Source organism: Macaca thibetana, chromosome 11 (genome assembly GCF_024542745.1).
Source record: "Macaca thibetana thibetana isolate TM-01 chromosome 11, ASM2454274v1, whole genome shotgun sequence".
Taxonomy (NCBI): Eukaryota; Metazoa; Chordata; class Mammalia; order Primates; family Cercopithecidae; genus Macaca; species Macaca thibetana.
Genome location: NC_065588.1, coordinates 6,653,330 through 6,676,401, shown reverse-complemented (window position 1 = coordinate 6,676,401; position 23,072 = coordinate 6,653,330). Strand labels below are relative to the sequence as shown.

The 23,072-nt window shown below is 56.2% G+C and overlaps 3 protein-coding genes across 8 annotated transcripts in view; 1 reads left to right on the top strand and 2 right to left on the bottom strand.

The window, feature by feature from the left end:
* The window catches only part of PTMS (parathymosin), a 251,995-nt gene that overhangs the window by 226,803 nt on the left and 2,120 nt on the right, over nt 1–23,072 (bottom strand). The window contains exon 1 of one of the 2 annotated variants that reach the window (XM_050747524.1): nt 391–394. The exons of the other annotated variant lie outside the window; for it this stretch is intronic. The gene's annotated coding sequence lies outside the window, so the exon portion shown is untranslated. Of the gene's footprint in view, nt 1–390; nt 395–23,072 lie in introns of those variants that run through there. 2 annotated transcript variants of the gene reach the window in all.
* IFFO1 (intermediate filament family orphan 1) lies at nt 457–16,489 on the top strand. 3 transcript variants are annotated; one of them, XM_050747444.1, is made up of 9 exons: nt 457–1,297; nt 5,030–5,090; nt 5,240–5,335; nt 6,131–6,271; nt 7,200–7,357; nt 7,480–7,600; nt 7,869–7,961; nt 14,368–14,498; nt 15,441–16,489. In XM_050747444.1, the coding sequence occupies exons 1-9, from the start codon at nt 525–527 to the stop codon at nt 15,544–15,546; spliced, it is 1,680 nt and encodes a 559-aa protein (XP_050603401.1). In that variant the 5' UTR covers nt 457–524; the 3' UTR covers nt 15,547–16,489. The 3 variants fall into 3 exon arrangements, with proteins under 3 accessions (XP_050603401.1, XP_050603400.1, XP_050603402.1); XM_050747443.1 differs by having other exon boundaries at nt 7,866–7,961; XM_050747445.1 differs by lacking the exons at nt 14,368–14,498; nt 15,441–16,489 and adding an exon at nt 12,597–12,719 and having other exon boundaries at nt 7,866–7,961.
* GAPDH (glyceraldehyde-3-phosphate dehydrogenase) lies at nt 17,941–21,890 on the bottom strand. Of its 3 annotated transcripts, XM_050747470.1 has the most exons (9): nt 21,793–21,889; nt 21,483–21,528; nt 19,708–19,807; nt 19,520–19,626; nt 19,307–19,397; nt 19,101–19,216; nt 18,932–19,013; nt 18,316–18,728; nt 17,941–18,208 (listed from the first exon to the last, which is right to left on the bottom strand). In XM_050747470.1, the coding sequence occupies exons 2-9, from the start codon at nt 21,509–21,511 to the stop codon at nt 18,139–18,141; spliced, it is 1,008 nt and encodes a 335-aa protein (XP_050603427.1). In that variant the 5' UTR covers nt 21,512–21,528; nt 21,793–21,889; the 3' UTR covers nt 17,941–18,138. The 3 variants fall into 3 exon arrangements, with proteins under 3 accessions (XP_050603427.1, XP_050603424.1, XP_050603426.1); XM_050747467.1 differs by having other exon boundaries at nt 19,520–19,807; nt 21,793–21,890; XM_050747469.1 differs by having other exon boundaries at nt 19,520–19,807; nt 21,701–21,837.

Here is a 23,072-nt window from a genome sequence, read left to right as displayed (position 1 = left end):
AGACCAGCCTGGCTAACATGGTGAAACCTCGTCTCCACTAAAAATACAAAAAATTAGCCGGGCATGGTGGCGGGCACCTGTAATCCTAACTACTCGGGAGACTGCGGCAGGAGAATCGCTTGAACCTGGGAGGCTGAGGTTGCAGTGAGCCGAAATCACGCTACTGCACTCCAGTTTGAGCGACAGTGAGACTCGGTCTCAGAAAAAAAGTAGCGTAGGGGAGATGGGCTTGCCACCAGAATCCATGGGGTACTGGAGGGCCTGGGCTTTACGCCACCCCAGCTGGATTCCAGGCGGTGGGCCCCTCATCCCTGGGCTAGGCTTCAGATCCGGAAAGGTCCAGGGTCCGGCCTCCAATTGGAGCCTGTCATTGGCTTCCCCCTCGGCCCGCCCCCTGACCTCTGCCCTGCCGCCGAGCCTCCTGATTGGTCGGCCCTGTCCCGCCGGCGCCGCATTGGCTCTTCTCGCTCGCCCTCCATCCCTGCTCTTGCACTGGTTTGCATCTCCCAGCAGAAGGCGCAGCCATGAATCCGTTATTCGGCCCCAACCTCTTCCTCCTACAGCAGGAGCAGCAGGGCCTGGCCGGGCCGCTGGGGGACTCACTGGGAGGCGACCACTTCGCCGGGGGAGGAGACTTACCCCCGGCGCCTCTCTCGCCGGCCGGCCCTGCTGCCTACTCGCCCCCCGGGCCGGGCCCGGCCCCGCCTGCCGCCATGGCCCTCCGCAATGACCTGGGCTCCAACATCAACGTGCTCAAGACCCTGAACCTCCGGTTCCGCTGCTTCCTGGCCAAGGTGCATGAGCTGGAGCGCCGGAACCGGCTGTTGGAGAAGCAGCTGCAGCAAGCGCTGGAGGAGGGTAAGCAGGGCCGGCGGGGCCTGGGTCGTCGCGACCAGGCCGTGCAGACCGGCTTCGTCAGCCCCATCCGGCCCCTGGGGCTGCCGCTGGGCGCCCGGCCGGCCGCTGTCTGCAGCCCGTCGGCGCGGGTGCTGGGCTCGCCCGCGCGCTCCCCGGCCGGCCCCCTCGCGCCCTCCGCGGCCAGCCTCTCGTCGTCTTCCACCTCCACCTCCACCGCCTACTCCTCGTCTGCCCGCTTCATGCCCGGCACCATCTGGTCGTTCTCGCACGCCCGCCGGCTCGGGCCGGGACTGGAGCCCACTCTGGTGCAAGGGCCTGGCTTGTCGTGGGTGCACCCGGATGGGGTGGGCGTCCAAATCGACACCATCACGCCTGAGATCCGCGCGCTCTACAACGTGCTGGCCAAAGTGAAGCGGGAGCGGGACGAGTACAAGCGGAGGTAGGGATTGGGAAGAGGGGACAGGGCTCTCTGTGTCATGCCCCTCACAACGGGCCGGGAGTCGGTGTGGGTTCCGAAGAATCAGGGGTGAAAAGAATGAGAGGAAAGTTTGTGCTGTATAATGAGGAGCTTGGAAGGAATTGGACGCAGGGAGACTAGAATCTGCAGAGAATGCAGAAGCCCCACTCGTGACAGGAAGAAGGACGCTGGGAGCGGAACACTGGGGAATTCCTACTTTTCCGGCTTGTCTCTGCATCCAGGCTTAACTGCGGGCTTTGTGGGTGTGAAAGGGACTGGGTCTGAGCCCTACCGGTCACAGCCCTGGGGCAGTTTAGGGATATAAACTTGAAAAGTAGGAGGCAAGGATATAGCGTCAATTTGGGAGAGTAAATTGAGTGAAATTGGAAGGGGGTGGTAAGGAAGGGGCTGTACCTTGCAACGGGTGATTCTTTCACAGCCCAAGGTTTCTCAAAGAATACTGATGGAAACCAGGTACCTGCTGTGGTTTCATAGGAAAAGCCCCGGGACCTCATTGCTTGAGAAGGTCAACAAAGTGGGAAAAGAAAGAGTGAAGGGAATTCCCTAGGGTGAGGGTGGAGAGCAGGGCTGATGGGGGAATCTCTTGGCAGTATAAAACGCCAGCGGTGGAGGGAGAGTGGAGAGCCAGCAGGGGACTGAGCGGGGAGAAGCTGGGATATGGACACTCCCTAGGACTGCGAGGCCGCGGGGCGGGCCCAGTGCATTCTGTGGATGAAGATTTGGCTGTCTGAGAGGAGCCCGGTCCCAAGGGGCAAGGGGAAGGGATGTGATGCCAGGAGTGCTGGCTGTATACCAAGTGGATTCCTTAGATGGCTGATAACCAAGTCGATAGGACAGGAGAACAGAGGTAGTGTCTTGCAGACTCCAACCCATGCCTTGAGGAGGAAGGCGGTGACTGACAGAGAAGACTTTGGTTTGGCGGTCTCCCCTCTCATCTCAGCTATTATGACCCCTTGTGGGCGGGCCTGGGAACTACCTATGCAGCCCAGTGTAGCCGAGATTCAGCGCTGGGTGAGGATTGGCCGAATGTTCTAGGAAATGACCACTGGGTGTGGGGGCGACCTTCAGGGATCTCCACCCTGCTGGAGTTTACCAGATCAGAGATCAGCAGGCTTTCTGAGCTTGAGTCCTGTCCTTGTGCTGGCTTCCTTAGTTGTGGTCCATGTTACATGTCCTTGGGAGTTTCAGTTGTCCTGATGTCATTCTGGCACCCGAACCAGCCTGCTCTGCCCGTGCAGGAGCTAACTAACACACTCAGCAGTGGAACAGGCACAGTTCTGGAATACATCCATAACCACAGGAACAACTGCTGTTCTCAGGAGCTTTTTTCTTTTTCTTTTTTTTCTTTTTAACTGAAGGAGCGTTTGTCCTTGGTCCAGCTGTCCAGGGCAGGAAAGAGTTATTCCTTGGGGACTGATTAGCTCATAGCTCTGCAGCACACTGCTGTGTAGAAGGCCGTAGCTAGACTTGGATGGTACGTGATACTGGCAGTGACTCTTCTTCCACCCCAGATCCCTTGCCCTCATTCTGGTCTCTTTATAGCAACACTGTAACTCCTGTTTTCTGCCTGGAAGGCCTGGGATGGCTTGAGCACTAAACTGGGAGGTAGCTGAAGGCCTCCTGGGTTCTATTTTCAGCTCCCCTGCCTTGCATGTGACCTTTTCTTGAGCCCCCATTTTTCCAACCTAGGATTGGTCCCTGCTTTCTCTCTTCAACCCAGGGATAGAGTTTTTTCTAAGAGTGGTGTTTGGTTCATGCAGAATGCATGGAAATCGCTCTCAGATTCTGCCCATGTTAAGGGAACCTTGTAAGTGAGACCAGATGGAAATGGAGGTGAAAATGAACCTGTTTGTGTGAAATCTGGCTAAAGAACAATAGAATTGTAGTGGACTTCCAGATGATTCATTTTTAGATTTTTTACCCTGTAAGATTTCCTTAAGCTTAACCTTTAGCTAACCGCCTTCCTTAAGTTTCTTCCAGGTTTTGTTGAGCTCACTGTCAGATAGCCCCTCCTGCCCTCCCTCACACATCTTGTCCAGAGTTAGCATGCCCTTGACAGGTTTACTGTCTTCCTCGAGGGACTCATGGGCTCCAGGGGCATGAGGGCACCACAGTTCATGCCTTCACATCGTAGATGAAGAAACCAAGACCTAGAAAAGATAAGGGGCTTAGCTAAGAAAACATATAACCTGATGCAACTATGGCCCTTAGTGGCCTGACTGTGTGCATGAGAATGCCAGGGGGGAGGGGAGAAGCACCTGTGGGACACACAGGGAAGGGGGCTGGGAGCCAGGAAGGCTGGGAGCTGGGCTGTGTGGGGAGCCTGGCTGTGTGGGGAGCTGGCAGGGTGGTGGCTGGGCTGGCTGCCTCCTCCTGCTCTGCCCAGCAGGGAGGGGCAGCCGAGGTGATGTAGAGGAGTTATTATTAGGAATACTGCAGTGCGGCTGTGAGTGAGGAGAATGGGACCCAGAGGCTGACATAGGAAGGAAGATGGAGGGAAGGGGAAGAAAGGGCTTAAGCCAAGGCTTCAGAAGCTGCCCACTTAGATTTTCGTTTTTCTTGCTGTCTTCTTGGCCCCTTCCTAACCACCTTTCTTGTGTTGAAGTTTCTCTCTTGGTGCAGTTCCTCTCCTTTCTCAGGCTGGCAGAAGGGATGAGCTCACAGGAACAGGGTCTGAGATGTGCTGCTACACCAGCTAGACTGCGGGGCCCTGGAACGCCGGGCAGGTCCTAAGCAGCACATTGCCCTGGCTTCCATCTCTGTGATGGAATGGAATATGCGCCGCCTGCCATGGCTGATGAGACATGACAAAGCTGGCTCTGGGAAGCATGCCCTACCTAGGACCCTGCCCTGTGGCCCAGAGTGTCGTCCAGCCCACCTGCAGCCTTCATCTCTGAACTCTGGGCCCCGCAAGAGGCTGCTTCTAGTTCTCATCCGCCGTACTCACCGGGCCCCTTTACATACTCTGCTTTCTCTTTCCCTCTGGGTTGGAGCGCTAGTAACCCCAGGCTCGTGTTTCCACTGCTGTCATGCTGCTGTAGGACTTCTGGCCTCTGAGCCAGCCTGGCCGCCTCTCTGTGACTCACTTAGAGGAGGCTCTGGGTGGGCAGTTTCTGGAGCTTGTGGGGAAGGACTTTGAGTGTCTCCTACCAGGCTCTTGACCCACTCTGTTGATACAGTATGTGTCCTGCAGATGCTTTTACAGGGTTAAATGATACCACAAGAGGCAGGGCAGCGGGCTCGACGAGCTCTGTTCTGGTGCGGGCAGGAGGCGGGAGCCTGGATCTGTGCGACTGAAGGTGGGAGACTGGGCCGGGTGGACCTGGTGGTCTGGTGTGGGCAGGCGGTGGGCGATGAGGCCAGCCAGACAGCTGGCTGAGCTGGGGCCTGAGCGGGGATGGGCGCCGCAGAGGACTGGAGCCTCAGCAGTTGCCCAAACAGAGCTCCTGGTGTGTGGCCCGGAGGTTCCGGGAAGGCAGCTGGCGAGCTGGACGCCCGTCAGGAAGCACAGAGCCACGTGACAGCTGCAGTTGGTCACCAGCTGGCTGGCCAGGCATTCCCGTGCCCTGCTTCTCCCCATCCAGGGAACCAGAACTGGGGTCTGAGGCCTGAGCCAGAGAGGTGGGGACAGGGAGCCATGGGGGCAGGGAAGGACTCTACCTAAGCTCTCTCTGCCCTTCCCATGTCTGTCAGGTGGGAAGAGGAGTACACGGTGCGGATCCAGCTGCAAGACCGTGTAAATGAGCTCCAGGAGGTGAGGGTGGCACCCCACTTGCTGCTGGTGCTTCACTGGGTGCCCCTGTCTGCCCATGACCCTGCTGCCATCTCCTGTCCCTCCTTGTCATCTTTATCTTCCTTCCACCTCGGCAGTGCCACTAACATCAGGGTTTCTCCCAACTGCAGGAAGCCCAGGAGGCTGATGCCTGCCAGGAGGAGCTGGCACTGAAGGTGGAACAGTTGAAGGCTGAGCTGGTGGTCTTCAAGGGGCTCATGAGTAACGTGAGTGCAGCCCAGGCTTCCCCGAGGGTCGAAGTGAGGCTTCTGAGGCCAGAGGAGCAGGCCCTTCCAGTGTTGGCCTGTTGGTGTCCCATCCACGGCTCCTCCCCTTCTTTTTGCTCTCCTTCCCTTTTCCCCCAGCCACCCCTAACTCCAGAGAAAGAGAAGGAACAAAAGTCTTGGTGTTGCGTCACAGAGGTGGCGAGATTCTGAGGGCCTAGGGTTACAGAGCAGTTAGTGAGCGGCTTCTGGGGTGGAGGCTCTGCAGCTGGCACCGGGGCCCTGGGCCGATTCCTCAGCCTCTGAGGCGTCATCTTTGGCGTGGGGAAATAAAGGCGTGCACTCTGCAGGAGTATCGTGGAGGTGATCATGTACTCAGGACGGTGCCCAGCACGCAGTATTAGCTGGAAGAGTGTGAGCTGTTGCGATTAGTATAGTCCTTTCTCCACTCTTACAATTCCCAGGAGTCTCTTTCTCTCTGGGGATGTAAGTTCCAGGAGGATGAGGACCGCTAATGGTTCCAGTGAGCCCCTGTATGTCCCGGGCACTGGCCATGCTCTTCAGGGCTTCCGTTTGGTCAGGGAGCAGCGGCCCGAGTTGCCCGTTGCCCAGCACATGCACACAGTGCTGTGGGGGGGCCCCCACTCCCCAGGAAGAGGGGTGCACTCAGCTCAGGGAGACTCCACAGAAGAGGCACCAGTGCAATGTGGTGGGAAGGATGAGGACCTTGCCAGGCCTCATTCGTCCTTGTCTGGAGAACTGGCCGCCTCCTCACTGTTCCCTGGGCTCCCTGGACAGAACCTGTCGGAGCTGGACACCAAGATCCAGGAGAAAGCCATGAAGGTGGATATGGACATCTGCCGCCGCATCGACATCACTGCCAAGCTCTGCGATGTGGCTCAGCAGCGCAACTGCGAGGACATGATCCAGATGTTCCAGGTGAGGACGGAGCTGCCCTCTGCTCTCAGGGGTGGGTGGGGCAGGGAGATGCTTCCTTGGCGGCTGGCCTGGAGCGCAGGCCCTGCCTCCTGCTTGGGGAGCCTTACCTGGCACCTGGGGCCCTCACGGGGCTAGGCTGGGGGTAAGGAGCAGCGTCAGGAGGGGATTGTGGGAGCGGTCTCTAACGCCGTCTCTCCCTTCCCCTCTCTCCTCTGTCTGCTTCCTCTCCTCTCCCTCTTATCTTCTCTCTTGCCTTCTCCACAGAAGAAGCTGGTTAGTTTGATCTCATGCAAGCTTATTAATGTCCCAGTCCCAGTTCTAAGCTGCCTAGGCCTCCTGGCCCTCAGTTTGGGCCCGCTGGGCTCTTGAGCACTGATTCTTTTTCTGCCCTTTCTCTTTTCCTTGCTCTTCCCCTTTTTCTCTCTATCTCTTGTTCTCTTGACTGCATTTCTTTCTCTCCCTTCTCCCCTGGCTTTCCAGATCTGGATGTGATTCAGGTTCTCCTTTGTACACATTGCACCCTCATCCTCCTTGCAACCTAAAGCTTTTTTTTTAGTTGAGTCATTTAATCAGAAAGACTTTTTGTAGAAAATAAATTTCCTCTTGAGCCATCATGCACATCTGACTGCGGCCCCAGCGAGCCCTTCCTCCCTTGTCTGACTCTCTCTTTCTCGATTTCTTCTTGTTCTGCCTTCTCAGTCTGCAGCCCTGGCCTCTGCTGTGTGTCTGTGTGCCTGGCCCTTGGTGACTGTCCGTGTTTCTGTTCCTGTCATTGTAACTGTGACTTTTCTCTCTGTCTGCCCCACCCTTCCTGCTGGTTCACGCTTCTCCCCCATTCCCGCCCTCTCTGCCCGGCCTCCCGCTCCCGCCCTTTCTCCTCATGCACCCGGCCTCGTCTCTGTAGTCTCTGCACTTGTCTCCCATTAAGGTCCCATCCATGGGGGGGCGGAAGCGGGAGCGCAAGGCTGCCGTCGAGGAGGACACCTCCCTGTCGGAGAGTGAGGGGCCCCGCCAGCCCGATGGGGATGAGGAGGAGAGCACAGCCCTCAGCATCAACGAGGAGATGCAGCGCATGCTCAACCAGCTGTGAGTCCGCAGGCCGTGCTCCCGTAGCACCGATGCCACAGCAGCCCAGGAGGCCGGAGCTCCCCAGTCCCCCGCCAGGACGAGGCCCCGCCCGCCCTGACACCCGGGTTCCCTGTCTCTAGGAGGGAGTATGATTTTGAGGACGACTGTGACAGCCTGACTTGGGAGGAGACTGAGGAGACCCTGCTGCTTTGGGAGGATTTCTCAGGCTATGCCATGGCAGCTGCAGAGGCCCAGGGAGAGGTAACCTCTGCTCCCGGCCTCAGGGCCCTCTGGCTCTGCCTCTCCAGCCTGACGCCCACCCCCCCGCTCCTCTCCTCGCTCTGTCCCCCCATGTGGCTGTCATCCTCTACCTGCGTCTCCCCTCTTCCTTTATCCTTTTGCTTTTCTTTCTCCAGTTTCTTTAACCGGACTTCCTCTCTCTCTCTCTCTCCCTGACTTGGCCCTTGGAATGCGCCCTATCCCATCCCTCCCTGGCTGGCCTCCCCTGCTTCCCTTTCTACTCCAGCAGCAGGAAGATAGCCTGGAGAAGGTGATTAAAGATACGGAGTCCCTGTTCAAAACCCGGGAGAAGGAGTATCAGGAGACCATTGACCAGATAGAGGTAAGGGCAGGAGCGGAAGCCAGGGGCACAGTGTCCCAGAGGGTTTTGAGTGGGGCTGCAGGTGCAGTGGCCTCATCCCTCCTGCAGGACCCTAGAGACCAAGGTCTTGGGAGGAGGAGTGATCTCTCAGCTATAGTCCTTCTGGTGGGCTCTGAAGACCTCAGGCTCTAGAAGCAGAGAGATGTTGGTTCAAATCTCAGCTCTGTTACTTACAACCACTCTGAACGTGTAACAAGTTACTTGTTCCCTCTGAGCCCCTTCCTTCCTCCCTCCCTCCCTCCCTCCCTCCCTCCCTCTCTTCCTTCCTCCCTTCCTCCCTTCCCCCCTTTTTCTCTCTCTCTCTCTCTTCCCCTCTCTCCCTCTCTCCCTCCCTCCCTCTCTTGTCTTTCTGTCCTTTCTTGTTTGAGACAAGGTCTCACTCTGTTTCACTCTGTTGCCTAGGCTGGAGTGACCCTCCCCACCCCAGCCTTCTGGGTAGCTGGGGCCACAGGTGTGCGCCACCACACCCAGCTAATTTTTATTTTTTACTTTTTGTAGAGATGGGGTCTCCCTGTGTTTCCCAGGCAGGTCTTAAACTCTTGGGCTCAAGTGATCCTCCTGCCTCAGCCTCCCAAAGTGCTAGAATTAAAGGCACGAGCCATGTGTCCTGTCCTGTACCTGTTTCTTTTTCTTTCTTTCTTTCTTTCTTTCTTTCTTTTTTTTTTTTTTTTTTGAGACAGGGTCTTGCTCTGTCACTCCAGGCTCACTGCAGCCTTGATCTTCTGGATCCAAGCAATCCTTCTACCTCAGCCTCCCAAGTAGCTGGGACCACAGGCGTGTGCTACCACGCCCGGCTAATTTTTTGATTTTTTACAGAGACAGGGTCTCACTATGCTTTCCAGGCTGGCCTCAAACTTCTGGGTTCAAGCAGTCCTCCTAACTCGGCCTCCCAAAGTGTTGGGATTACAGGCATGAGCCACTGCGCCTGGCCTTTTTATTTGTAAAATGAGGAATTTAATAGTACCTCATCTATAGGGTTGTTTAGAAGAGCGGATGAAATAATGCACATATGGAGCTTAGGGCAGTGTCTGGCTCATAGCGAGTGTAGCATAGTGGGGACCATTTTATTATTATTAACACTATCAGTGCCATAGCACTGAGACGGACCGGGACTTTCCTGTTTCTTCCACTCAGCCGTTGAGATAACAGAAGTCTCCATGCTTTTTCCCAAGCCTTGAAGTACCTTCTAGAGGTACCTAGAGGCAAGTGGAGCTGGTGCTTTAACTCAAACTCTAGGCTTTAGGACCTGCAAGAAGGATTTGTGGAGGCCGGGCACGGTGGCTCACGCCTGTAATCGCAGCACTTTGGGAGGCCAAGGTGGGCGGATCACGAGGTCAGGAGATCGAGACCATCCTGGCTAACACGGTGAAATCCTGTCTCTACGAAAAATACAAAAAAAATTAGCCGGGCGTGGTGGCGGACACCTGTAGCCCCAGCTACTCGCTACTCGGGAGGCTGAGGCAGGAGAATGACATGAACCCGGGAGGCAGAGTTTGCAGTGAGCCGAGATTGTGCCACTGTTCTCCAGCTGGGTGACAGAGCGAGACTCTGTCTCAAAAAAAAGAAAAAAAAAAGGAAGGATTTGTGGAACCACAGAATGGAGGTTGCTGTGGGAGGAGGGATGGACGGGACCCCTGTGAGCTCTCCTGGCCTGGTGAGATGGTCCTTTCCCGACGCTCTGACTTGAGGAGAGGCATGGAGCCTTCTCTGACTCTCAGCCTCTCTTCAAGCCCATGTGGGAGATTCATACAGTAGTGCCCTCTTACCTGCAGGGCATGTGTTCCAGGACCCACAGTGGATGCCTGAAACCAAAGATAGCACTGACCCCCTGATAGCTTGGGTCCAGGTGCTGTCAACCGGAACGTGTTTCTGTTCATGTCTTCCACCCACACATTCAATGCTTTTTCTCTCTTAACTAAGACTTAGCATGCGGTGTGGCAGTACCTTTTGCAGTTCGAGGTGTGACAGCAAAACTGGCACAAACTTCTTTTTCCTTCTTTACAATTTCACGGATAGAAGATTCTTACTATAGACCTTAGTAACCTCAGTATCGGATTCTTTTTCTTATTAAGTTGAAAACTTTTACCTTTTCACTTAAAGGGAGCACATTTTGGCTTCTCTTTGGCATATCCAAATTGCCAGCATCACTACTCTTGTGCTTTGGGGCCATTATGAAGTAGAAGTAAGGGTTCCTTGAACACAGGCCCTGCGATACCATGACAGTCAATCTGATCACTGAGATGGCTACCAAGTAACTAATGGGCAGGCAGTGCAGACAGTGTGGATCCTTGGGACAGAGGGAGGGTTCATGTCCCGGTCTGGATAGAGTGAGATTTTTTTTTTCCCCCAAGATGGAGTCTCGCTCTGTGTCGCCCAGGCTGGAGTGCAGTGGCGCGATCTCGGCTCACTGCAAGCTCCACCTCCCGAGTTCACCCCATTCTCCTGCCTCAGCCTTCCGAGTAGCTGGGTCTACAGGCGCCCGTCACCATGCCCGGCTAATTTTTTTTGTATTTTTCGTAGAGATGGGGTTTCACAGTGTTAGCCAGAATGGTCTCGATCTCCTGACCTCATGATCCGCCCACCTTGGCCTCCCAAAGTGCTGGGATTACAGGCTTGAGCCACCACGCCCGGCCGATTGTGTGATATTTTATCAGGTCACTCAGAACAGTGTGCAATTTAAAACTTAGGAATTGTTTATTTCTGGAATCTTTTTTTTTTTTGAGATGGAGTCTCGCTCTGTCGCCCAGGCTGGAGTGCAGTGGCACTATCTTGGCTCACTGCAAGCTCTGCCTCCTGGGTTCATGCCATTCTCCTGCCTCAACCTCCCGAGTAGCTGGGACTACAGGTGCCCACCGCCATGCCTGGCTAATTTTTTGTATGTTTTAGTAGAGACGGGGTTTCACCATGTTAACCAGGATGGTCTTGATCTCCTGACCTCGTGATCCACCCGCCTCGTCCTCCCAAAGTGCTGGGATTATAGGCGTGAGCCACTGCACCTGGCCTGGAATCTTTCATTTAATATTTTCAGATCAAGGTTCACCTTGGGTACCTGAAGCCGTGGAAAGTGAAACCAGTGGATAAGGAGGGAGTGACTTTATTTTTATTGCTCTCACATTGGATGTGTTTGAGAAAGAAGTCGAGAAATTATTTTCCTATATACTCATTCTCCCAACACACATCAAACTGTCCTGCTTCTCATCAAACCTGGTTTTCTTGGGCAGGTAAATGAGATTTCGTGGATTTGTGCTGCTAGCTAAAGACATGGCAAGGGAAACCAGTCGTCCCCACCCTTCTGTCTGCCCTGGCTCGCTGTTTCCTCCCTGCTGCTTACCTGATTCTTGCCTCCCTCTTTTGGATGGTGGGTTTAAGGTCTGTATTTTCACTGCATCTTCAACGAAGTCGAGGCCTTTGTGCGGCCATCTTCGTGAAGAAGAGATCTCGGGCTGCCGTCTCTCCCTGGTCTTCCCTGGACCGCAAGTGCCCAGTGTAAAACATGATCTGAAAGAACAAAAATGATATATTAAATGGAATAATGCCTTGTAAGCTATTTTTGGCTGGGTGCGGTGGCTCTTGCCTGTAATCCCAGCACTTTGGGAGGCCAACGCAGGCAGATCACTTGAGGTCAGGAGTTCGAGACCAGCCTGGCCACCAACATGTGAAACCCCGTCTCTACTAAAAATGCAAAAATCAGCCAGGCATTGTGGTGGGCATCTGTAATCCCAGCTACTTGGGAGGCTGAGGCAGAAGAATTGCTGGAATCTGGGAGGTGGAGGCTGCAGTGAACTGAGAGATTGTGCCACTGTGCTACAGGCTATGCAACAGAGTGAGACTCCGTCTCCAAAAAAAAAAAGGTATTTTCAAATCATGACTCCTCCTCTCTCCCAGTACAATGACTTTAGGCAGCAGTCCCCAACCTTTCTGGTACCAGGGACTGGTTTTGTGGAAGACAGTTTTTCCACTCACCCAGGGGGGAATGGTTTTGGGATGATTCAAGCACATTACATTTATTGTGTACTTTGTTACTATTTTTAAAAATTATTTTATTTTATTTTTTTTGAGACAGAGTTTCGCTCTTGTTGCCCAAGCTGGAGTGCAGTGGCACAATCTTGGCTCACTGCAACCTCTGCCTTCCGGGCTCAAGCGATTCTCCTGCCTCAGCCTCCCAAGTAGCTGGGATTACAGGCATGTGCCACCACGCCTGGCTAATTTTGTATTTTTAGTAGAGACGGGGTTTCTCCATGTTGGTCAGGCTGGTCTTGAACTCCCTACCTCAGGTGATCCACCTGCCTCAGCCTCCCAAAGTGCTGGGATTATAGGCGTGAGCCACCATGCCCAGCCTGTGCACTTTATTTCTATTTTTATTACATTTAATATATAATGAAATAATTATATAACTCACCATAATGTAGAATCAGTGGGAGCCCTGAGCTTGTTTTCTTGCAACTAGACAGTCCCATCGGGGGCTGATGGGAGACAGTGACAGATCATCAGGCATTAGAATCTCATAAGGAGCACGTAACCTAGATCCCTCGCATGCGCAGTTCACAGTAGGGTTCACGCTGCTGTGAGAATCTAATGCCGCCGCGGATCTGACAGGAGGTGGAGCTCGGGCCGTATGCCAGTGATGGGGAGCGGCTGCAAATACAGATGAACCTTCACTCACTTGCCCACTGCTCACCTCCTGCTGTTTGGCCTGGTTCCTAACAGGCCACAGACAGGTACTGGTCCGTGGCCTCGGGTTTGGGGACTTCTGCATTAGGGGAACTGTTAGGAGGACTTGCTGACTTCAGGAGTACCCAAGGTGCCTTTATCTTTGTGACCTTTGATCTCTCAGGGTCACTAAGATGGAGCAAGGACCAGTTCCTCTGGCAAAGCCAAGGCCCGGAGTGGTGGGCGGGAGGCAGTTCTTCCCCACTGCTCCTCACCTCTCTCCATCTCCTCCCCTCTCACCCCCAAGTCTGGTCACACAGCGAGCCTGCAGTTTTCAAGGTAGCTTGTCAAAGACATCTCCTGACTTGCACGTTCACCTCCTGACCTTGTTCCTGCTGTAAATTTGTGAATTAAGTGGGGACATAGACATATGCAGAGACTACTGGTGGCAGTACTAGCCTTGTATTTCAGTAGAATATATTTGGTTCATTTCCTTCTTCCCAGTCTCCCTGAGTGATGGTTCCAGAACCCAGCCCCCTGCACTCCAGCTTTTCCAAGGTGGAGAAATTGGCGTGTAGGCAGCTGATCTGAACAAGGACTGGTGGCTCTGTATTTTCTCCCTGGGTTGAACAGTCACCATGTCCTGTTCCTCCCACTACTGTGGGGCTCCAGCTGTGGAGCCAAGGCTACCACTGAAGCTGTCCCCACCGGGGCTTCTCACCCAGCCAGCCACCATCTCACCCCAGATGTCACTGTCCTGATCATCTCTGTTGTCTGGCCCTGTAACCTGTTTCCTCTCTAAGTTCCCACCCTCTCTGTCCAATCCAGATTATCACAGCTGGTATCTTCCCCATTCTCTTCACTCAGGCAGTCACGAACGTCATCTCCAGGCAGTTTCATTTTGCCTCCCCTTGTGGCCCCTGCCCTTTGTACCCAAAACAAAGAGAGGCAGTCGGCTGTCCCTGGCACAGAGTTTGTGCTGCCTGGGCCGTGCCTCTCTGCCTGCCTCAGAGTCTGGGCTGAAGAATGGGCCCTGGGAGGGAGACTGGATTTCTTTGATTCTGAGCCCCATGTTTTCCACGTGTGACATTTCTGAAGTCAGGACATGTCTCAGAATCAATGGCACCTCCAATATGGGAGTCTTCCTTGTAGTGTCTCAGAATGGCTTTTAGGTGAGAAAATAAAGTGATAAGGAGAAAATGGTAAGAGGATTGGGCCCCTTTCAGCAGTGAGCCAGGCTTCTTGTATGCCGCGGTCTCGTGGGCACGTCACGGAGTGAGTTAATTCCCTTCGAGGTCTGGGTCTGCCAGGATGAGGAAGACCCGTTGCTAACCCTTACAAGAGCTCACAGTGCAGGGGATGAGGGATGAGCCAGGCCCGGCGGGAACCCGTGTGGCCCTGGGAGCTTGTGGATCTGCTCCATTCCGCCCACACCGAATTTCCTCACCACTCTTACCAATCTTAAAAGAACACAGCCTGCCGCAGTACCTTTGCATTCCTCCATAGGCAAAGATTTCCAGGAAAACCAGAGGAAATGATAGCATATTGGGTGCCTTCTGCCTTGGTCTGATTTATTTTAAAATCTGAGCCTTCAGTAATGGCTGCCTGGGCCCCCAGCCCAGCCACTGCTCTTGGCCTGTTAGCCTCCTGGCATGGGGAACAGAGGCGCTGTGAACCCCACCTGCTAACCCTGATGGCCCTGCCTGCCCCACCACAGCTGGAGCTGGCCACAGCCAAGAACGACATGAACCGGCACCTGCATGAGTACATGGAGATGTGTAGCATGAAGCGCGGCCTGGACGTGCAGATGGAGACCTGCCGCCGGCTCATCACCCAGTCCGGAGACCGGTAGGCGCCTCCCCTGGGCATGGGGCCTTCTTGGGGGACGCAGTGGGGAGAAAGGTTGGAACACAGCCCCAAAGACCCTCAGGCAGTGACTGGGTCACATCTTGCTGTGGGGCTGCCCTTTGGGAGTCACCTGGTTTGGCTGTTCCAGACACACAGCTCTCTCCCTTGGCAGTTGGAAGACGCTGTGTCCATTCATGGTGGGAGGACTGAAACCTCCCAAGGCCACCAGCTCTGGTGGTTCCCCTGGTTAGAGGCAGTTTAAAAACTGGCAAGGAACGGAAGGGTTGTGGGGGCAGATTTTTATCTAACGTCAGGGCCATGATTTATGCATTTGACCCTGTGTAAGTTACACCGCAACAAGAAAGTGAATTTTTAAAAATCACAAAAATACTGCAGATAGACATAAAGCCAACACCCTAGAGTCAGGGTGCTGAAGGCTCGGCAGCTTCTCTCCTCTCCTGTGACTTCAGCTAGTTCATTCGTTCTTTTTTTTTTTTCTGGCTCACTACAACCTCTGCCTCCTGGGTTCAAGGGATTATCTTGCCTCATGCTCCCAAGTAGCTGGGATTACAGGCGCCTACCACCACACCTGGCTAATTTTTGCATATTTAGTAGAGATGGGGTTTCACCATGTTGGCCAGGCTCCCCTTGAACTCCTGACGTCGTGATCCACCCGCCTTGGCCTCCCAAAGTGCTGGAATTACAGGCGTGAGCCATCGTGCCTGACCTCAGCCTCAGTTCCCAAGACACAGGCGGGGCCCATTTCCCTGTCAGGGTGGGGTTGGAGAGAGTTCAGTCCCTGCCGCTCCCTCGCCATCCCGCGGCCCCGCCCTCGCTTCCGGTACTTCTCACCTGTTGCCAGAGGATGAGGCGGCAGGAAGAGGAGTGCTGTCTTCAGGATTCCGGCCTGCCCCAAGGTTGACGACTAGTGTTTTTTTCTAGAAAGTCTCCTGCTTTCGCTGCGGTCCCGCTTAGCGACCCGCCGCCGCCGCCAAGCGAGGCTGAGGACTCCGATCGCGATGTCTCATCTGATAGCTCCATGAGATAGAGACCTGCCTCTCCCTTGCACCGGAGGCCCTCGCAGCTGGGAACTCAGCAAGGCAGAGGGTGGGGCTGCACCGAGGGGAGCATCAGCTGCAGCAGTGCACCGGGCCTGGCCCCTGGGGACAGGCGCTCCTCCCTCGGGCTTCCTCCCTCGGGCTTGGCTTCTCCAGGGCTCTGCGGTGTCTGGAGCTAGGCTTGGCCCTACCATTCTGGGGCCGTTTCCACCACAGTTGGGGCTCTCCGGCCTTCACGCGTGGGTGTCTGCTACTTCTCCATCTTTAAAATGCTGCCAGAGCGATTGCGGCCCCTCACCTTGTCCACGTATCAGGAATGTGAATGTGGGAACTTTTCTCCATGCCTGTTGTCCGGAGCCAGCTCACTGTCTTCCGCACTGGTGCTGACTGGCCCAGGCACTGGCGTGGAAGAGAACGCCACTGGAGGCTACACATGGCCTCTGCAGCACACGCAGTTGGAGAGGGCTTCTGTCCCTGTCAGCGGCGGAGGGCGTTGGGGCTGGCCGGGGCACCTTGTCCCTGCTTTGGTCCACATGCTCACGCTGTCCACCTGCTGGGTGGAGTGTATGTGGCTGTGGCCCTCCCTCGTGGATGTGCCGTGGTTTAAAGAGGCCTTAGTGCCCGGGATGGGCACAGTATTTTGAAGGGAGGTGGGAGCTCTTGCTCTCCTGGTCACTGCAGAATGACAGAGAAGGTGAAGCTCCAGGCATGTGTGCGCGGGTGTATGTGCGCTCAGGGTCTCTGTTTAAGTATTAGCTAAACATGTGCCTCCTCCGTGTCTGTCATACTCTGAGACCAACAGGCTACAGTGTCCCTGATTCTTGGAAAAGCCTGGAGAAACGGGGGAGATGCAATTCACAATGCCTTGGTATAGGAGGCTGTGTTGAGCTGACATTCAAATGGATTCTTTAATAATAATGAAACTGGCGAGTATTTAATGTGCACTTTGGTGTCACTGTCTCAAGCACTTCCTAATATTCACTAGTTTGAACTCTGAGGTAGGTACTTTTTTTTTTTTTTTTTTTTTTTGAGATGGAGCCTCATACTCTGTTGCCCAGGCTGGAGTGCAGTGGTGTGGTCTCAGCTCACTGCAGCCTCCACCTCCCGGGTTCAAGCGATTCTCCTGCTTGAGCACACCTGTAGCTGGGACTGTAGGTGTGCGCCATCACTCCTGGCTAATTTTTGTAGTTTTAGTAGAAATGGGGTTTCACCATGTTGGCCAGGCTGGTCTCAAACTCCTGACCTCAGGTGAGCCGCCCACCTTGACCTCCCAAAGTGCTGGGATTACAGGTGTGTGTGCTCTACTGAGGTAGGTACTTTTGTCTCCACTAGGTAAGTCCACGTGCAAAGTGAGGCCCCGGAGTAACTGCCCAAAGCAATTGAGCCTTTCAGTGGCAGAGCCAGGGGTCTGGACCTAGGTCTCAGCGACACGCCTTGCCCCTACCCAAGCTCCCTTAAGGGTGATGATGGAAAGTCACCCTGACCCATCTTTTCCTCAGAACCGTGCGAGGTGGGCGCTAACTTCACCGAGTTTTAAAGATTCTATAGCGCTGCCCATCTTTTTTTTTTTTTTTTTTTTGAGACGGAGTCTCGCTCTGTTGCCCAGGCTGGAGTGCAGTGGCCGGATCTCAGCTCACTGCAAGCTCCGCCTCCCGGGTTCGGGCCATTCTCCTGTCTCAGCCTCCTGAGTAGCTGGGACTACAGGCGCCCGCCACCTCGCCCGGCTAGTTTTTTGGTATTTTTTAGTAGAGACGGGGTTTCACCGTGTTAGCCAGGATGGTCTCGATCTCCTGACCTAGTGATCCGCCCGTCTCGGCCTCCCAAAGTGCTGGGATTACAGGCTTGAGCCACCGCGCCCGGCAGCGCTGCCCATCTTGGGCGTGGTTTTAGGTTCTTGTTTACCTAGATGAATCCTCCTGAAGACCTTAGGGGCTGGCCACAATGACGTCCTCAGCTAAGACAGGCGGGCACAGAAAGCAAGAGTCCTTGCTCAAGACCTCACAGCTGCGGAGGCCAAGCTGGAATTACCCGCTGCAGCTCATCTCCAGGCTGCGGTCTACTAACCAGTCACCAGCCCAGTGTGAACCCCGACTTCCTCCACCAGTCACCCTCCCTGGGGCTGCCCATAGAACAGCTTCTTCCATGTTTGGCCAGCAGCAGATAGCCTAGGACTGGAGCAAGCCTTGTTCTCTGAAGTAGTGGTGCTAGCTTTCCGTAGCACTCAGTCTGAGCAGGAAGCAAATGGCAAGCAAGGCGGTTGGGAGGCCCTACCCTCAATCTGAGGGGAACATACCAGGTCCCTCCCAGCAAGAATGTCTCACCTTGACACAGCCCAGCTTCCCTTCCCTCCGCCCTACACCCTAGGATAAGACAGGACAAAGAACTGGCTGAGCACAGGGGATTTTATTGATGGTACACGACAAGGTGGGGCTCCCTAGGCCCCTCCCCTCTTCAAGGGGTCTACATGGAAACTGTGAGGGGAGATTCAGTGTGGCGGGGGACTGAGTGTGGCAGGGACTCCCCAGCAGTGAGGGCCTCTCTCTCCCTCTTGTGCTCTCGCTGGGGCTGGTGGTCCGGGGGTCTTACTCCTTGGAGGCCATGTGGGCCATGAGGTCCACCACCCTGTTGCTGTAGCCAAATTCGTTGTCATACCTAGAAGATGAAAAGAGTCGTTAGGGCCCTTTTTCTGAGCCAGTCACCAGAGGGCGCCAGACTCTGCACCACTTTTTAAGAGCCTGTCTCTGGCCCCAGCCACATACCAGGAAATGAGCTTGACAAAGTGGTCGTTGAGGGCAATGCCAGCCCCAGCGTCGAAGGTGGAAGAGTGGGTGTCGCTGTTGAAGTCGGAGGAGACCACCTGGTGCTCAGTGTAGCCCAGGATGCCCTTGAGGGGGCCCTCCGACGCCTGCTTCACCACCTTCTTGATGTCATCGTACTTGGCAGGTTTTTCCAGACGGCAGGTCAGGTCCACCACTGACACGTTGGCAGTGGGGACACGGAAGGCCATGCCAGTGAGCTTCCCGTTCAGCTCAGGGATGACCTTGCCCACAGCCTTGGCAGCGCCAGTAGAGGCAGGGATGATGTTCTGGAGAGCTCCGCGGCCATCACGCCACAGTTTCCCGGAGGGGCCATCCACAGTCTTCTGGGTGGCAGTGATGGCGTGGACTGTGGTCTGGAAAAGGAGGAAGTGAGGCCCTGCAGAGTGCTCCCCACATCACCACCCCTCTACCTTCCTCCCCACCTTGAAAGGAAATTATGGGAGAGCCATCCCCAGAAGGCCCAGCCCCCAGGGTTGCATGCAGCCCTGGCCGGGAGGAGGAGCCAGCGCTGCAGGAGAAAGGCAGCAGCCTCAGTCCCATTCCCCAGCTCTCATACCATGAGTCCTTCCACGATACCAAAGTTGTCATGGATGACCTTGGCCAGGGGTGCTAAGCAGTTGGTGGTGCAGGAGGCGTTGCTGCAAACAAAGAGGGGGCGCAAGTCAGGGGAGCGTGTCCATAGGGTGCCAGGCTGGCCGCTTCTCCACTGGCCCTGCCTTCCTCACCTGACGATCTTGAGGCTGTTGTCATACTTCTCATGGTTCACACCCATGACGAACATGGGGGCGTCAGCAGAGGGGGCAGAGATGATGACCCTTTTGGCTCCCCCCTGCAAATGAGCCTACAGCAGAGAAGTAGACAGTTATAAACCCGGGTTCTGCCTCTGCAGGGCTGAGCCAGCTTCCCCTACCGCGGGCCCTCCTGCACTCACCCCAGCCTTCTCCGTGGTGGTGAAGACGCCAGTGGACTCCACGACGTACTCAGCGCCAGCATCGCCCCACTTGATTTTGGAGGGATCTCGCCTATGGGGTGGGGGAGACAGGGATAGGACATATTGAGGGACACGAGGTTACCATGTACCCAAGGGAGCCGCACCACCCTAGCTGCCCCCCACAGCACATTTCTCCCACTGCCTTCCACTCACTCCTGGAAGATGGTGATGGGGCTTCCATTGATGACGAGCTTCCCGTTCTCAGCCTTCACGGTGCCATGGAACTTGCCATGGGTGGAATCATACTGGAACATGTAAACCTGGGGGAATACGCAAGGGTGTGAAGGGGCTGCCTGGCAGCCAGGTGGCTCCTCCCACATCAGCTTTGGGGCAGCACTCACCATGTAGTTGAGGTCAATGAAGGGGTCATTGATGGCAACAATATCCACTTTACCAGAGTTAAAAGCAGCCCTGGTGACCAGGCGCCCAATACGACCAAATCTAAGAGACAAGAGGCAAGAAGGCATGAGGAGGGGAGGCTTCTCCACAGTATGTGAGCTGCCCTAGGACACCTCTCCATTAAGAGGGCGAATGCAGCATCTCCTTACCCCCAGCATCTCCTTACCTCCATTAAGAGGTGAATTGTATCTCCCTTGAGCTCCCCTGCCAGGCTGGCCTGGCTTTACGGCATGGCTGCAACTGAAGGCTCCACTGCTGCCTAACACCCCCCATCATAGGAAGCCCTTCCAGGAGAAGCGGCCATGTGGGGCACTGCCACCCACAGTCTGGGCACAAGCTTTGCACGTGGCATTCAGCACCTCACTATGCCACCCCAGGAATGCTTGCTGCTGCCTAGCTCAGCTTCAAACTGCACCGTTTAAGGAGAAAAGATTTGTACACTCAGCATCACCAAACTCAAAGGGCAGGAGTAAAGATCAGAAATTAATTGGACAGGGCAAGCCCACCCCTTCTCTAAGTCCCGCCTACAAAAGGGACAGAGATTGGGCCGGGGGAAGAGGGGAAGTTGTTTTTTAACCCCCTAGTCCCAGGGCTTTAATTTGCAAGCTTCCAGTCCTTTCCTAGCTCTTTTCCAGAATTCAGGAGTGGGAGCACAGGTGTGTGCATGTGTGTGGGAGAAGGGATGGGAGACGGCCCAAGCCCAGGCCCCCAGTTACAGAAAGGTCAGCAGCTATATTTATCCTCAGACCAGGGTGCGGTGGGAGATCTGGTTTCTGGAAGACGGAATGGGGAGAAGGGCAGGTTTCCCGAGGCTCCCAGACACCCAATCCTCCGGGTGACATTTACAGCCTGGCCTTTGGGGTGGGGTCAACGCTAGGCTGGCAGGGGAAGAGGGGGGCCATAAGGTGAGCCGCCGCTGCAGAAAGGGGCCACCGCCAGAGGGGCCATTTTGCGGTGGAAATGTCCTTTTCCAACTACCGATGACTCAGCTCCCCCCGGCTTGGCACCAAGCCACAGCCACCACACCTCTGGAGGGAGGGGACACAGGAGGACCTCCATAAATCCACTTCTTTGATTTACCAGAGAATTATCTAGAAAAAGCATCACCTGAAGGGGAAATAGGGCTTGCAGCTCAGGGGCCGACTTGAGAGCAGGGGCCGGGAAGCCTCGCTCCACCTGACTTCCCCGCCACACGCGACTCCACCCACCGAGGCAGGAGCGCAGGGTTAGTCACCGGCAGGGTTTCCTAACGGCGGCCCATTCATTTCCTTCCCGGTTGCAACATGGCGGCCGCTCTACCGCAGGCGCAGCCTCCGGACTGGGATGCACCCGCTGCGCACTAGCATCCCGGGGCCTGCGGTGCCGGAGGCCATGGGGGAGGGGCTCCTCTGCGACACGTGACCTCGCAGAGCGCGAAAGGAAAGAAAGCGTCCCCAGCTAGGGGTCCGGGTCGGATGGAATCTCGGGCGGGAGTAGGGACCTCCTGTTCCTGGGGACTAGGGAAGGCAGGCCCCGGGCAGATGGCGCCGCAAGGGCGGAGCTGCACAGGGCGCCACAGCCTGGGTGCGGGGCTCCGCCAGGTCCGAGCGCTGACCTTGAGCTCTCCTTGCCGGACGCAGCTACCCTACCCCAAACGACAGCAAAGACCCAGAGCCCGCAAGGCTCGTAGACGCAGTTTGCGGGCGGCCCAGGGCCCCCCAGCCACCCACGAACTCACCCGTTGACTCCGACCTTCACCTTCCCCATGGTGTCTCAGGGATGCGCTGCGCGGAGAGAGAGAACAGTGAGCGCCTAGTGGTCCCGGTCGACACCCACGCCTCCCCTCCCCTCCCCCCACCAGCCTCCATGCCCAGCCCGCGCCGCATCACGTCCTCCGCCCGCCCCTGCAATGCGGAGGCAGCCCGGGCCCGGACCCGGACCCTGGCCCGCGCCCACCCCGCAGCGGCGCGAACACGTCCGGCCCGCGCCCGCTCCTGCCGCCTTCAGGCCCGTCCCTAGCCTCCGGGCTCCTCTCCGCCCGTCTTCACCTGGCGATGCAAGAGAAAATGCGGCTGACTCTGGAACAGGAGGAGCAGAGAGCGCAGGGGGAGTCTGCGGGCTCAATTTATAGAAACCCGGGGGCGCGGCAGCAGGCGGTGACTCTGACCCCGCCTCCCGCCGGGCTCAGCCAGTCCCAGTCCAAGGACTTGAGGCCTGAGCTACGTGCGCCCGTAAAACCGCGAGTAGCGGGGCCCTGCTTTCTCCCTGCTCTTTTTTTTTTTTCCGCAGCCGCCTAGTTCAACTGGGCACGCATCAAGCGTGTGGGCCCCGACGGAAGGGGGAAGGGACTGAGACTGGCCCGATGGGAGGTGATCGGTGCTGCTTCCCAGGACTGGAGTGTGGGCAGCAGGAGACTAGGGAGTCAAGGACGGGGGCCCTTACACGCACGGATGAAACAGGACTTTGGGAGCGACTGAGATGGGGAATTGGAGCCCGAACCCTGCACGGCTCGCGGCTGCACGCGGCCTGCCCCCTCCCCTTTCTTTCAAAGGCTGAGAGGCGGGAAAGTTGGGGAACTTCTCCTCGAGGCTCTGCGGTAGTGACACCGGAATAGCTGAAGCAAAGGGCTAGGAGGGGCCCGTGGGCCCTTCCCAGCCCCCACTTCCCCCTCCCCATCTCCTGGCTCCTGGCCTCTCTGGGACCGAGGCCTGGCCTGGGCACTGGGCAGTGGGGGCCTGGAGAGGAAGGAGGCTCGGGAGGCGGCTTGAGGGGGAGGTTTCTACACGGAAGGTCACGATGTCCTGCAGCCCTGTAGCTTGGACCTGATGATTAGGGCAGACAATCCAGGCCCTGTGTGCACCAGCGGCTCTCCCCGGACTGGGGCCCCAGGCGGAGGACATGATGGCTGGTGGGGGCCCAGAGGCCTCCCACAAAGTCACTCCTGGAGCCCCGTGGGCTGTGCTGCCTAGGGTGAGAGACAATGTGCCTTTCACTCCATCCAGCCCGGGGCGAAGAGCGGGACGTGAGGGCGGAAGTGCCTCCCCGCCCTGGGACGTGCAGGCGAGCCAGGAGCCAGGGGCTCCCCTTCACTGGCTTCGCTGGGGGATATTGAGGGCAGGGCGAGTCAAGAAGAGGGGAAAAGTGGGAAAAGAGGTCTTGGGCACATGGTGGGAACAGGCCCCCTGCCCCTTCCCACAGGGTATCCATTTCTCTGGTAGGAGGGCAGAGGGCCAGGTTTGTGAGTGTGGGATGGGAGCGTGCCGAACACTTGTAAGGAAGGGGGTGGGGTGGGGTGGCCTTGGCCCATCAGCAGGTGCATGGGAGGGGG